This window comes from Alosa sapidissima, chromosome 16 (genome assembly GCF_018492685.1).
Source record: "Alosa sapidissima isolate fAloSap1 chromosome 16, fAloSap1.pri, whole genome shotgun sequence".
NCBI lineage: Eukaryota > Metazoa > Chordata > Actinopteri > Clupeiformes > Clupeidae > Alosa > Alosa sapidissima.
The window spans coordinates 34,400,353-34,416,109 of NC_055972.1; the positions used below are offsets into that span (position 1 = coordinate 34,400,353).

The 15,757-nt window shown below is 40.9% G+C and overlaps 1 protein-coding gene across 3 annotated transcripts in view; it reads right to left on the reverse strand.

Moving 5' to 3' along the window:
• The window catches only part of LOC121685489 (serine/threonine-protein kinase 32C-like), a 288,624-nt gene extending 275,709 nt beyond the window's left edge, over window positions 1–12,915 (reverse strand). For all 3 annotated transcript variants that reach the window (XM_042066054.1, XM_042066057.1, XM_042066055.1), the window contains exon 1: window positions 12,575–12,915. In XM_042066054.1, the coding sequence (XP_041921988.1) occupies window positions 12,575–12,656 (82 nt within the window). In that variant the 5' untranslated portion in view covers window positions 12,657–12,915. The remainder of the gene's footprint in view (window positions 1–12,574) is intronic.
• Window positions 12,916–15,757: the final 2,842 nt, after the last annotated feature.

Here is a 15,757-nt window from a genome sequence, read left to right on the forward strand (position 1 = left end):
ATGTAAGTACATTTGCGAACGTAGCTTTATCAGCGACATGGACAAACAGCAGATTGTGAACGTTGTCAGACCAAAGTTTCCGTCGTATTTATCAATCGTTCAATCCTTAGTGTAAACTGTGCCTTTCTCTGCCTTTCTCCGCCCATAAACGCAATTTACGAACGTCCACAACTGAATACAAACAAGCGCCTACATACAAACGCAGTTGAATGAAGTTAACTGATGACAACATTAAAAAGAATCAAACGTTTAGCGATCATGAAATAATACCATACATGATAAGATGTCAACAAGCAGGGAGATAATGAAGATCAGTAGTTCTACTCAAACTACTTGTGCACGTAGGCTATGGAAGATTTGTCAAATCTAGCAAGTAGGAAAGTTTAAGTGAATGACATGAAAGTGAAAGTAAGACATTCAAGGCCAACGAAAGTTAATGTTGCTTTTGATTAGCCTGGCGGGCCATCCTATATCATTGAAATGTATAGTCTGGAATCGAACCATTTACCTCGCTTAATCCAAGGGGTGGGCAGAGAATTGTCTTTCAAACTGCCTAGGCATGCAATAGGCCAGCGCTACGACCATATCCGTATCCGGTCGGCAAAACGGCAAATACATCCTTCTTCGAAAGGAATTACATTGCATACAGTGCATTGTGTTGCTCAACTTTCAAAGAAAAGCACAAGTCCAACTCCTCCAAAGTTGACGCCAACGCCGATTCAAACAACCGCTCTTCGTTAGCCATAGCCACCTTCCTTGTTGTTCACCGTCACAGGACTGTCGTTATCCTGTTAAGCCCGCCTTAAGACTCTCTAACAAAATAGAGCGCTGCGATTGGATGAAGTCCACGGTGTCAGCCAATAGAAATCCCTATGGTTTGATACTAGACGTACAGGCTGAGCAAATTAATTTGCCACCACTAGGGTGCGTCTAGATTTCTAGGCTAGCTTTTGATAGTACAAAGACTTACAAAACTGGTGCTCTAAATAGCGATTCTGTTGTCTTTGAAAGGTTCTCTTATTGACGCATTGAACTGCAATTTGGATTAACACCTGCTTTTACAAGGCGGAAGTATTTAGGCACAGAATAGACGTGCACTTTAAGGAGCAGTCTTTGTACATACCGCGGAATACATAATTAGGCGCTCTTTACTCTTCCCCTCCCATATTTTTACGCTAAACTCCCACTCTCCCCTGGATCCTCCCATGAATGCATATGCATGACATGAAAAACGCAATCTGCCACTTTCAGGTCCCGCGACAGGCAGTTTGCGTTTTTACATCATTGCGGCCTGTTTGTACATATCTCGCAATGATTTTACACACACATTGCGAAACAAATACGCCTTAACCCTCTAGGCGCCACGGTCGACTTTTGTCAACAAGATGCGGTACTGAATAAAACGGCCGATTTAGTCAAATAGGGTGTCATATTTCGTTCGACCTCTACTCCACTAGATGGCAGACATATCATACGTCATCCCCGAGTCCAAAAAAGGGCATGCTTTAAACAAAACCTTCGCGCTACAGCGCATTGAATCAGTGCGTGCAATACCGGAGCTAGTGTGCGTGTGAGCCACTTTATCAGAGCGATCTTGTCAACGTCAGCGAGTATTTGCATTAGATTATCGTCTAATGGCATCAAAAAAGTTTACCCGAAATGAAGTGTTGGGTCTTCTATTCGTGGACCCTGATTCTGAAAGGGAATATCTGCCTTCAGAAAATGACGGTGATTCGTTTAGTGAGGCTTCAGATGCGTCCGTGCCTTGCAATGATGCAGCTGGACAAAGTGAGAGTTTACTCCATAGTTTAGCTTACACCAAGCACAAACATTGAATCGTTTGCCCAATGTCACTGGTGGGAATAATGTTTTACGGGTTCGGAGTGTTCATCGGGAAATTAGCAGGCTGTTAGTGGTGTGGCGAACGAGGCTGGAGGTAGCCTAATGTCCATGTAGCGCTAGCTTCTGTCTTCTGAACGTGTGCCTCTCCGCAATCGCGGCGACAGTAACGTGGTGGAGCTTTTGTCTAATGCCACTGGGTATGTTGGAACGTAGAGGCAATGTGGGGAGTCGCAATGAGAATGACAGTAGGCCTAGTCCGAGCTGCGCAAATTCTCTCCACTCGACGTGAGCGCGAGGCAGATCTGGCCATGCTGCTCGCAACAGGAGCAGAGGTGGTGACACGGGGCAGGAGAGCTATTAGGCCATGCATAGCCTATCACAAGATGATGGGAATGCCGGCCCTGTATGGATTAGGATATGGATATGGATAGTCATTATCTCTACAGCAAAAGGCCTGCTACATTAGGGCTGAACGATTTATTGCATTTGCGATAATATCGCGATATGATGAAACACGATTTTCAAACCGCAAAGGCTGCAATTTGTAATATGTGACGTCACCAAAACGCATTTATACTTGCGCTTGCCGATGCGCCACCGACTCTTCTCACCGACCACTGAAGAAGCAAAAAACGTAAACAAGAGGACCAGCTAACAGTGTCAAGAAAGGTCTGATCAGTAGAGCTACTTTGGTTAAAAATAAACCTCTTCATTACCTTTTGCTCGAACCTGCCATGTCCCTGGTTCTAGTTCATAATTCCCCTGTGTTGTTACTAGGGGTGAACTTTTGATTTTGGAAAAAAATCTAATTGCGATTTTTCTCACCAATATTGCGATTGCGATGCGATTATTTTTAAGCTCTTTATCTTCTGTCTTATTCAACAAAGACAAGCAATATATTATTCTATAGTATGACCAACACAAAATTAGATAAATTAAACATAAACTGTTCCTGGAGCCCAGGCCTATGTTATGATGGCATTAGGTCATTGAATAAGATTGATGAATGAAATATTTTTTCAATCATTCATCAATCTTATTCAATGACCTAATGCCATCATAACATAGGCCTGGGCTCCAGGAAAGAACAGTTTATGTTTAACTTATCTAATTTTGTGTTGGTCATACTATAGAATAATATATTGCTTGTCTTTGTTGAATAAGACAGAAGATAATTTTAGTGGGCAGCCGTGGCCCACTGGTTAGCACTCTGGACTTGTAACCGGAGGGTTGCCGGTTCGAGCCCCGACCAGTGGGCCGCGGCTGAAGTGCCCTTGAGCAAGGCACCTAACCCCTCACTGCTCCCCGAGCGCCGCCGTTGAAGCAGGCAGCTCACTGCGCCGGGATTAGTGTGTGCTTCACCTCACTGTGTGTTCACTGTGTGCTGTTTGTGTTTCACTAATTCACCGATTGGGTTAAATGCAGAGACCAAATTTCCCTCACGGGATCAAAAAAGTATATATACTTATGCTTAAAAATAATCGCATATCGCATCGCAATCTTGGTGAGAAAAATCGCAATTAGATTTTTTTCCAAAATCGTTCACCCCTAGCTTTAATCCTTTTTACCTTAGTTACTACCAGTCGTTGTATTTTTCCTGCCCTGAATCGCGATTGAGTACGCATCTAATGTAACAGCGGTGTCTCTGCGGAGACATCCACTCTCCATGTTTCATTTTTGCTGTTGTTGCTAGCAAACTAATAGGCTACGATATGGGAAATACTTTCAATACGATCAGCTCCAGAAATGAATTGGTTGTCCTTAGCCTGTGCTACACCTTTCCACCAAGAGATGTTGACAGATAGATAGATAGATAGATAGATAGATAGTTTATTGATCCCCAGGGGAAATTCAAGGTCTCAGCAGCATACATACAACAACACAAACACATTCTTTAACATGCGAGGCACATGGAAGCTCTTGATAGCGCATGCCACTAACGTCTATAAAAAACATATATTTATGGAATAAAACTAGACAGGTACCTCAGATTAGCATTGCTATTTATTGTTAAACTGCAATTTTCTGCAGCCAGTGGAGGGCATTTAGCCTACTATGCTTCTGGACAATATTGTGCGTCTCCCCTAATTCTGAAGCAATGGCACCCTAAATGAAGAGGAAACACTGAGAAGAAAGTTAATGTTTTAAATAGGCTACATCAATACAAATATATAATATGTGAAGTGAAACTGGACGGGCCTAATAACCTCTGACTAGTTTTAGGCTACTTATCGTTAAATTGCAATGTGAGCGGAAGCCAGCAGGGGAGGATACGTCGGCAAGATTATTAAAAAAGCAACTGCTGTGCCTCTGCCCTGATTGTGATACTGTGGCGGTATTAATATGGATGTGGATAAAGCATGGTGCTCTTTTAAATGTTTGTTTTTAGAAGTTGTACACAAATTAGCCCCATTTAAAGTAGTAAAGAATTAAACAGAGGACAGAACCCTGGATAAATGATGATATTCTTGAGGCAATTAGGATGAGAAATAAGAAGTATGACACATTTAAGAGAAATAAGGATGATCAGAATTGGGCAGAGTACAAAAAGGTGAGAAATGAAGTGGGTAGATTAGTGGTCATTGCTAAAAAGGCCTATTTCAATGAGAAAATTGTGGAATATAAAAATGATCCAAGTAAGTTATGGAAGTCCCTCAAGCAGCTTGGCTACAGTAACAGGTTGAAAACAAAAACCAGTCACATAACTTTTGATCTCGGGAATAATGTTACAGTAGAAAAGGTGACAGTGACAGATAGTTTTAACAACTACTTCTCATCAGTTGCTAGTAAACTGGTGGAAAAACTACCTGACCAGTCAGGGCAGTACGGTGAAAGTCACATCCTTGACTTTTATTCTCAGCAAGAGGTCAGAGTAGAAGGCTTCTCTTTTGAAAAGGTGTCAGAGGCAGTTGTACTCAAGAAGGAACGGGTGTTGTATGTAGAAGGGCAAAATGACAAAAGACTACAAATATAACTGGGAAGTTTGCCCATTAGGGCCTTTGCTATAAAGATTGATACCGTTGACCATGGCATTTTGGTACAAAAATAAAAAACAATTGGTTTTAATGACTTAGCAGTCAGATGGGTGAGTTCTTATCTGAAGATGGATATTGAGGAAAAAAATCTCTCAACCACAATGCATAGACTGTGGGGTCCCTCAAGGGAGTGTCTTGGGCCCACTTTTTTTCCTTCTATATATAAATGACCTTAAGTCTGTATGTTCATGTGAACTTTTTTTATATGCAGATGATTCTGCGTTATTGGTTTCACATAAAGATAAGAACATAGTTGAAAGAACTCTCAGTGTAGAACTATTGAATGTCAGCATGCAGGTGGATGTCAGACAATAGGCTATCGCTTCATCTAGGGAAAACGGAAGCCATACTGTTTGGGTCAAAGATAAATCTAAAAAGATCCCCTGGTTTTAGTTGGAGATAATGAGATCATTGTAAAGGACTCAGGTAGTTACCTTGGTTGTGTGCTGGACTGCCACCTGTCTGGAGTGGGCCAAGCGCAAAAGATACTTGCCAAGGTTAATCAAAGAGTACGTTTCTTGGCCAGAATCTCAAGGTTTCTGGACAGGAAAGTGATGCTAACCCTGGCAAGTGCTCTAATTCAGCCTTATTTTGACTGTGCATGCTGTTCATGGTACAATGGTGTCTTAAAGCACCTGAAACATAGGCTTCAGACTGCTCAAAATAAGGTTATACGGATTATTTTGAACCTCCCCATGAGAGCTCATCTTGACACTTCTCATTTTGAGACTACCTGACCAGTCAGGGCAGTACGGTGAAAGTCACATCCTTGACTTTTATTCTCAGCAAGAGGTCAGAGTAGAAGGCTTCTCTTTTGAAAAGGTGTCAGAGGCAGTTGTACTCAAGAAGCTTAAAAACCTAAATATCTCTAAAGCCACTGGCTTTGACAATATTCCATCTAGATTCTTAAGAGATGCTGCTGAGGTTATCACCCCATGTATCATCCATATCATAAACATGTCTATAGTGCAAGGACGTTTCCCAAATGATCTCAAGCTTGCCAGAGTGATTCCACTTTATGAGAAAGAAAGTAAACTAGACCATGGAAACTATAGACCTGTTTCTATTCTGTGTAGTCTGTCAAAGATAATTGAAAGGATCATTTTTGAACAGATTGACAAGTATCTAGCATCACACAATCTACTCTATGAATTCCAGTCTGGCTTTCGTAAATCACATTGCACCGACACTTGTTTACAGGAGGGAAGTAGATAAAGGTAATTTTTGTGGTATGGTCATGCTAGACCTACAGAAGGCCTTTTTTTTGAGAACAATGTCTCTTCTGCCAGGGAGTCCTGGTCAAGATGGCAGCAATTATTTGAAAGACAAAGAAAATACACCTGAAACATAGGCTTCAGACTGCTCAAAATAAGGTTATACGGATTATTTTGAACCTCCCCATGAGAGCTCATCTTGACACTTCTCATTTTGAGACTATTGGGTGGTTAAAAGTAGAAGACAGAGTCTCTCAGATTCACCTGTGCATGGTACATAAGATTGTACATGGGGATGTCCCCAAATATTTAATCAATTATTTTAACAGAGTGAGAGATGTTCACAGCTACTCTACCAGGGGCAGCTCTACTGATTTTGTACCCCTTAGAGCAGGGGTGTCCAAACTAAGGCCCGCGGGCCAAATGCGGCCCGCCACGCACTTTAATCCGGCCTGCCGAGCATTTATTAGTTTATCATAGATCCGGCCCACCACGCACTTTAATCCGGCCTGCTGAGCATTTAATTAGGTTATCATAGGCTCGCAATTTTTTTCCAGCGATAGACGACGTTGTGGTTAACTTTAGGCTACTGCAAACTGCTTTACACTCTTCTTAGGGAACGTTTACAATGTCAATGTCAAAACAGCTTGTTACATCGAGATAAATAGTATCTCCAATGCAGCAGATCTAACTACGTTAAGCTACTCCATTTAGTTGGAAACGCATTTGAGCGTGCACGAGAGGGTGAGAGCGCGGCAGGTTCCAGCTGGCTTGTCATTGTTGATATTAATATCTCCTTTTTTATAACTTTTAAAAGGAAATCGTGATGGCAACAGTAGACTACTGACCATTTATAAACTGTGAGAGGGCACAGTCATAGGCACAGCACTAGCCATAGGCTATATTTGAGTGGAGCTGGCAAAGAGTCTTAAAGTGACAGTGCACCATTTATAAATTAATTAAACAGCATCAAATTATATATATTATTTTTTTTGTGTGGCCCGCCGGCCAATTTTCAAAACCCAATCTGGCCCTTGAGAGAAACATTTTGGACACCCCTGCCCTAGAGTTAAGAGTAATTTAGGTAAGGAGTCCTTTTTGTATGTAACAACAAGCCTGTGGATAAGGTTGCCAGGAAATATAAAGATGGTCAGAAGTTGAGGAGGTTTTAAGCTGGCACTGAAAAAATGGCTTAGATATTGTTTTTATTACTGTATTGTCTAGATCAGGGGTTCTCAAGTTTTGATTGGTGAGGGCCAATTCAGGAACCCAACATTGAACTGAGGGCCGCCAAAGGGGCGGGGGGAGAAAAAGAAAAAAAAACCTGGAAAAAAATCCCATTTGTAATCATTTTAATGACCAGGTTGCATCTCTACAGTTTATATTTATTGCATTAAACACATTTTAATTCATAACTGAGGCTAAAAAACGTAATATTAAGTTTTTCCTTAATATTATGTCTCGTTTTAAATGTCAGGGCCCTCGGAAGTCTACCAATGAAGTGTGGAGATATATTGAGCCTCGTAAATGGTGTAAAACAGTGATTTATTTGCATGGCTAATTGAACCATTGAAAAAGCTGTTGGTAGCATTGGCTAACTAGCGCCAGATTTTGGAGTGCAGGGGACAAGCCGAGATTGGCTATGAGACATACGTTCACACTCGGTATCATGTTTCAACACACTTTAGGTCAATATCACACCGGAATTCTCCTTTAAGTTTGTAGCTTTTTTTTTTTATTACGAAACTAGACACTCTAACACATCTTATATGTGATTTGGGGAACTCTGTGATGAATGGAAATGAAATATATGACGATCGAAAACTCATGAAAACGCAAGATCTGGACATTTTATCTGGACGTTTGATCTTAACTCGGCTTTTGATGGTTGCTGCTTTGTTTCGAATCAGTCACTGATTAGCCGATCAGTGACATGCACACCAGGTCAAAATCAGGTCATTTATTTTCGTGGGTTTATCACTAGGTGGCAGGTCTCGTTAGATCTCTTCCCAGAAACTTTGCAGGCAACACTTCTCAGGTCATACAGTAAAAGACGCAATATCTCCATTTCTAGAAAAAAAAAAAGGGATTTTGATGAAAACTAGCCACTGTTTAGCTTGGGATTTCTCAGGAACAGAGGCGTGTAGAAATACACGGTTTGCACCCACTGAGAGCTTAAAGTCTCACCTTTCAAATGAGCCATTGTATGTGTTCATAGCGAACACAGAATATGCTGTGGCTGTACAAAAATCATCAACAATGGTCTAGATTGCTGGCACTCTAGGACAAAGCTTCCGAAAACAGCTTGGCATTCAAGGAGTTAAGAAAAATTGCAATGCACACACAATCCCTGGGGTTCTCTACCCTCAACAGACAAATTTGGGATATAACAGTTCTGGTTGCAGTCCATTTCAAGTACAAACTTATTTAGAACAAACAGTCTCAGTGTGCCTTGCTTCTTATCAGCACAGGCCTTATTCAGGGCCAATTCCAGCTACCAAAGCACCACAAGAAAAACCTGATGACCACGAAACACCACTAAACGGAGATTCATTCTTTTCAAAGCACACAGTATAGTTGTACAGTTTTAACAGTTTTACAGATGTTATCAGATGTTATCGCGGGCCGCCAGAAATGTTTACTTTAAGAACCTATGGTCTAGATGGATTTATACAACAATTGGGTTCTATGGAACTATTTATTTGTTTCTGATTGGCCGAGTGACGTTCCATGAGTTGGAATATCCCTGGACATTTCAACTCAGACTCAGCACAGCTAATAATAAATCACTCCGCGATACAATGCGAAGATTTGACACCCAGCTCTCCACTATTTCAAGCAATGGGTTACTCCTTAGCAAACCATAACGAAGCAGTGCTTCACCACATCTGTGGATTAAGCCACACAGTCAACTCAATGTAAGTAAGATAAACGAGGATGCTAATTGTTCTCAGCATTGCCAGCATTGTGTATAATATGATTGTCACTTGGAGGAGACTTGTAGATAACTAACGTTAGCATAATTAGCTAACCGCTGCTAACGTGCTAGCATCGTCACGTCAGGCTGTGCACAGTAGTGTAACATTTATTCACTATACATTAATAAAGTTCAGTGGTTCTGCAATGTAGACTATGTTTCCGTTTTTTTGCAGTACCATGTCCCTTACATGACATGGCCCAGTGTCCTTGTAACATGCATGCAGCAAACCTAGATATGAATGTGATTTCCACATTTCTTTCAAGAAGACATGTAAACCACAAAGACCCGTAACGAGGGGTCTGGAATGTTGGTTACCTAGCAACCAAGACGCTGTCTCTTGAAAAGGGAACTATTTTTTGATGCGTAAGAACGATGTCGAAATTAACATTTTTAAACAATAATGGGGTGTTTTCAGATTATTTAGTTTGTGGTAGAATTGTTGTATAAAAGCAATATAGCACTCGTGATCGTGGGATTGGTCATGGATATTCCCACGGGTGTTGTTCGGCCGTAGCCACGAGGCTGGAGGCCGAGTCTCACTCTCACTCGTGCTATATTGCTTAAGTATTTAATATATGTATGGATCCTATAATATATTTAATATGTATGCCATCTGCTCTGCTTTTGTCTGATTTCACACAGAATGACCCCAAAAGTAAAGTGACACACTCACACACGCGCGTGTTGAAGTGAAGCTTGTCAACATTGTCTCCTCTATTTTTCTACATTATCAACCAAACTCAAACCCCCTCCTGCTTCTCCGAAATTACCGGTTTGGAAATATTTTGTGGTTCATTCATTCATGTCAGTTAACACTAGCTTATTCAACTTAACAAGTGATAAGTTGTACAGTCCAAAATTACTTTAAGACATAAAATGAACATTACCAGTGCAATATTCCATGAACATTAACATTGTGTCTCATTCATGTCTATGTTCTGTTTAGTCACAGTAGGAACTAACCTAAGTCAAGTTTGTAGTAAACAACTTAAGAAATGCAATAGTAATATAATTTAAAAAAAGATCGAAAAAAGATGGAATGGAATCATGACCAAAATAAAAAATTAAACCGAATCAAGGATTTGGAGAATTGTGATACCCCTATCGTACAATAAGCAAGTCGATATCGAACTTATCAAATTTATCGATAATTGAACATTCTTGGCCACACTTTCCCGTAACTCTTCCTTCCATCCAAGCTCTAGTAACACCAGAGGCAGAAAAAGCATGAGGAAATGTCTTTCCTCTTCAGAAGACAGTGGGGCAGTTACTACTACTGGCAGTGGTGATGGAGCAAACAGAGTGTCCTCACACATTTGCCCTAGCCAAGTAATTCCCCAGTAAAAACTCTACCTCAAGCCTAGACAGAGACAAACATCCACCAAAAATATGCTGTACCTCCGGGAATACACAGTCTTCTCAATACCACATTTCAACCCATGAATATCTATGCTTCCTACCAGGCCATCACACTGAGGTTAATTAATGGAACTGGCACAGCATGTGATCGCAGCGCACACATTCAAATAAATTACACCAGTCTTATATGTTTTGTTCATTGAGCGTAAACATAGTAGCTGTGCACCCGGTGTAGCCCCGGCTGTGACCAGGCTTTCTGCAGTAAAAGCACACTATAGGTCAGGCTGCCGTGGACGCAGGGGGATGTAACAGTCATGGTGTGCACCTATTTTGATGTGTAACATTTTGCAAAATGGAAACATAATACAAATGTGGAGACTGTTAAATCTGTGCAGACATACACTAAGACAATGGTTCTCAAACTTTTTCCGTTATTCCCCACTTTGGGGTTGTCAAAATTTCAAGCCCCACCTGACCTTATCACCCCAGGAAACGTTAAAATATTATTTTCGTATTTTGGTTACACTTTACATTTCCTGTCTCGGTCCTCTGGATCTGATGTTGTTTTCATTTATATTATATTTAGGCCTGTTTATCACGCCTGTGTTTGTGTAGCTATTTTGTTTTGAATGGATGATCTTCCTTGTCAAAAAATAAAGGCGTTATAAAGATATGCGCAAAAAGACTCATTTCCCATGTTTGTCACACCCCACTTGTCATGTCTGTATTGTCCACTAGTGGGGCCCACCCCACACTTTGAGAACCACTGTAACAAATAAAGCCCAATAGTACTCTTTCTCACAACATGTTTTAAACACTCATGGCAGGAAGGTTTACAGAGTTTAAACTATGTTCATTCATCCTGGATGTTTCATCCACCCACCACTGCCATTGATCAACTGTTCTTCAGATTATACTTGAACATTACATACATACATACATACATACATGTCTTTGAATGCAATAACGGAAATGAGGAGAGATGTAGGTTGTACATCACAAAATACCGCAATCTAGTATGATCACTTAAAATCCTCAGTGTTTCATTTGTCCCTGCCCTATAATTTGTCAGACCTTCTGTCAATCACCAATATGTTTATATTGCAGTGCTTCAAAACCCCAAACCAGTGGCCAGTTGACCAATCAAATGTACACCCATTATAAAGAAACAGAGCCCAAAGCACATGTTTCACCAGTAGGGACCACTGTTTGTGTATGATTTAATCAGTTAGTCAATAGAATACCACGTAACACTGGCAAGCAATCAATCATATATCGGCCTATAACACGAAGTTCAAATCTAATAATATATTTTTTCACTTTTGTGGGGGGTTTTATTTTTATTTTATGAAGCACAACTTAATCTGCTTAAACTGACAGGTTAAAGCAGCCTATTTTCATGGCTCTCATTAATTAGAAAGGTATAAGGTGAAGATGCATTTTAAATCATAGCCTACACTAAATGTAAAACTGTTGTAACTAGACCTATATGCTACCGATTTACAAAACATGTTTAGCTTACTGCCATAAGAAGGTGCCCCGACCTCCCAACGATACAAATTAAGCTAAATTAATACATAAAACCCTGCTAAATAAAACTGTCAGTGAGGGATGAACAGGAACGACAGCTCCATCGAATTTAGAATTTCTGTGCAAGGAATTTCTGCACAAAAACAAGAACTGACAAGCAAATTAACTGTTCATAGGCTGCGTAGGCTACCAGAGTTTCAATTACAAGTAGTTCTAGCCAACGAGCAATTTGGGAAAAGAACGTTGGAGTGAGCTCCAATAGCCACTGTAGGCTACTGCAAATACAGTATACTACACCCCATACATATTTCAATGTTACTTTTAGGCTACTGCAGGCTACGCAGACGGGTGAAACTGACGTGCAAGCGCATTCGTGCAAGCGAAATAGTCCACAATGGTTTCAACATCCCGTAAAAAGACCGCAGGCTTTAGACAAATAAACTATTGCTGTGTCGATCTAGACGGTAGCTTTTAAATAGACGTGAAATGATATCCTTCCACGCGTAATTGCCACAATCACGCGCATATGGTTGAAACCTTAAGCTGATCGACCAGTGAAACTAGCACATGATCGATACAATAGTGCAACAACAGTGACAGCGAGAAATACTCACCATCTTCCTTATCATCGAACACTGGCCTTTTGGCAGAGGCACTAGCCCCCATCCTCTTCTTCCACTTTCCCCAATGAAACATTTGCGCACAAGATGAGATAGCATTCCTCGCAAAATATGGCACGATTGTTACTTAACGCCGCACGCCCAGTGTCGGCATTGTATCATTCCTTGCTCTGATTGTGCTTTCATGAATTCATTTTCATCCAACAAAATTTGCATCGATGGTGCAAACTCGACTTTCACATACGAGTTTGGCTCCCGTGTCCTTGCTTCGCTTGGCTGACTTCTGCGAGAAGTAGGTCTCTGCTTACCATGCGTTGCAACACACTTTGCCGCCGCCCCTCCACGAGTAATGAAGTGCCAGTCGCGAAAGTAGCCTATTTTGTCTCTACCACATATTACATCAGTTAAAAACACTGTGTAACTGACTAAGCCTTGGGTCACGATTTTTATATAATTGCCATTAGATCGAGTCAAAATGCCTACCATTAGAATATTTCGAAAATAATACGAATAAAACGAGGAAAAGTCTATAACAAATATAGCCAAATGACAATCACCAAAATTGGAGGAAGTTGGCTAATCTACAGTTTCAGCAAGGCCTACATAATCTAAACCTTAAACCTACATGTAGCCTAATCCTAAAGCACCTGCTCAGTCTTCTATCAATATCACAGTCTTATATTCACTGCTCATATTTTTGTGTGACTGCAAATATAGCCAGCCCCACACTTGGCTGCACACTTCAGTTATGGCCCACTTCTTGCTGGGTCCTTAGCCAAAACCTGGCCCAAACACTGAAAACTGAGACTAAACTAGAAAATGTAATTCCGAGGAATTAACAGTGCATGAAAATGCAAATATATAAACATAAAATGCATACAGTCGGGGGCAGTCATATTTGATGACAACTGACAGTTTGAATGGCTAAACCAGGGGTTCTCAAAGTTTTGATTGGTGAGGGCAAATTCAGGAACCCAACATTGAACTGAGGGCCACCAAAGGGGCGGGGGGAGAAAAAGAAAAAAAAAACCTGGAAAAAAAATCCCATTTGTAATCATTTTAATGACCAGGTTGCATCTCTACAGTTTATATTTATTGCATTAAACACATTTTAATTCATAACTGAGGCTAAAAAACGTAATATTAAGTTTTTCCTTCCCATGCGTTGAGTGCCAAAAACGTAATATTAAGTTTTTGGCTTTTTTTTTTAATTACGAAACTAGACACTCTAACACACCTTATATGTGATTTGGGGAACTCTGTGATGAATGGAAATGAAATATATGACAATCGAAAACTCATGACATTTTATCTGGACGTTTGATCTTAACTCGGCTTTTGATGGTTGCCGCTTTGTTTCGAATCAGTCACTGATTAGCCTATCAGTGACATGCACACCAGGTCAAAATCAGGTCATTTATTTTCGTGGGTTTATCACTAGGTGGCAGGTCTCGTTAGATCTCTTCCCAGAAACTTTGCAGGCAACACTTCTCAGGTCATACAGTAAAAGACGCAATATCTCCATTTCTAGAAAAAAAAAAAAGGGATTTTGATGAAAACTAGCCACTGTTTAGCTTGGGATTTCTCAGGAACAGAGTCGTATAGAAATACACGGTTTGCACCCACTGAGAGCTTAAAGTCTCACCTTTCAAACGAGCCATTGTATGTGTTCATAGCTATAACACAGAATATGCTGTGGCTGTACAAAATTCATCAACAATGGTCTAGATTGCTGGCACTCTAGGACAAAGCTTCCGAAAACAGCTTGGCATTCAATGATTTAAGAAAAATTGCAATGCACACACAATCCCTGGGGTTCTCTACCCTCAACAGACAAATTTGGGATATAACAGTTCTGGTTGCAGTCCATTTCAAGTACAAACTTATTTAGAAATATAGCTGCAAGCAGCAATGTGGGGGCCAAGCAGTTAAGCAGGAGTTGGGATTGGATTGGATTGGACTGAACTGGACTTGACTGTGATGTGTTAGATTGGATTGCATTGGACTTGTTTGAATTGGACTGGACTGGATTCGAAGGTCACCGAATTTATTGTGTGTTCTCAAGATGTACTCCTAAGTCCACATACCAAGTTTGGTTTAAAGTGGTGAAAGTGTTGATAATTATAGCACCCCTAGTGGTGAAAGCACACCAAATTAATTGTGCATCCTCAGGATGTAGTCCCAAGTCCACATACCAAGTTTGGTTGCAATAGGTGGAAGTGTTGCTAATCATAGAGCCCCTAGTGGTCAAACGTCACTAAATCTATTGTGGGTCCTTAGGATGTGTTCACGAATCATTGTACCAAGTTTGGTGTCAATACGAGAAAGTCTTCCTAATAATAGCGCCCCTAGTGGTCAAAGTACACCAAATGTATTGTGCGTCCTCAGGATCGGGTCCCGAGTCCATATACCAAGTTTGGTTTTGATACGTAAAGGCGTTACTGAGATACGAGCAAATTTCCTGTATCTCTAGCGCCCCCCTAATGGTTGAAGGTCACCAAATGTATTGTGTGTCCTCAGGATTGGGTCCCAAGTCCATATACCAAGTTTGGTTTCCATATGTGAATGCATTGCTGAGATATGAGCCTACTTCCTGTGATTATAGCGCCCCCTAGTGGTCAAAAGACTCCAAATTTATTGTGTGTCCTCAGGATGGGGTCTCAAGTCCATGTACCAAGTTTGGTTTAGATATGTGTAAGCATTGCTGAGATATGAGCCTACTTCCTGTAATTATAGCGCCACACTGTGGTCAAAATTTACCAAATTTCTTGAGCCTCCTCCTAAATGGGTCCTGAGCCCATGTAACAAGTTTGGTTTTGATATGTGAAAGCATTGCTGAGATATCCCTTCACTTCCTGTTTGGTGGCTTCGCCGCCAAGTTTGATTGGCTGTTACAGGCGAACGGTTTTAGGTTTGAAGACAAAAAGGGATAACTTTTTTTAGGCTTGGACTGAAGATTATGTGTGTCAAGTTTGGTGTCAATCGGACAAACGTTGTGATTAAATCCATGGCGGAAAATCCATCATGGCGGAAAATGACGTCATAGGGTGCGTTGAACTCGGCTTGGTCCAAGGATTCCAACGATACCTCATATTTGACAATCGAGCCAACGGGTCAAAAGTTATTTGTATGAACGCACGTCCAACTTTGGCCTGTTGGTGGCGCTAGAGTGCTCGA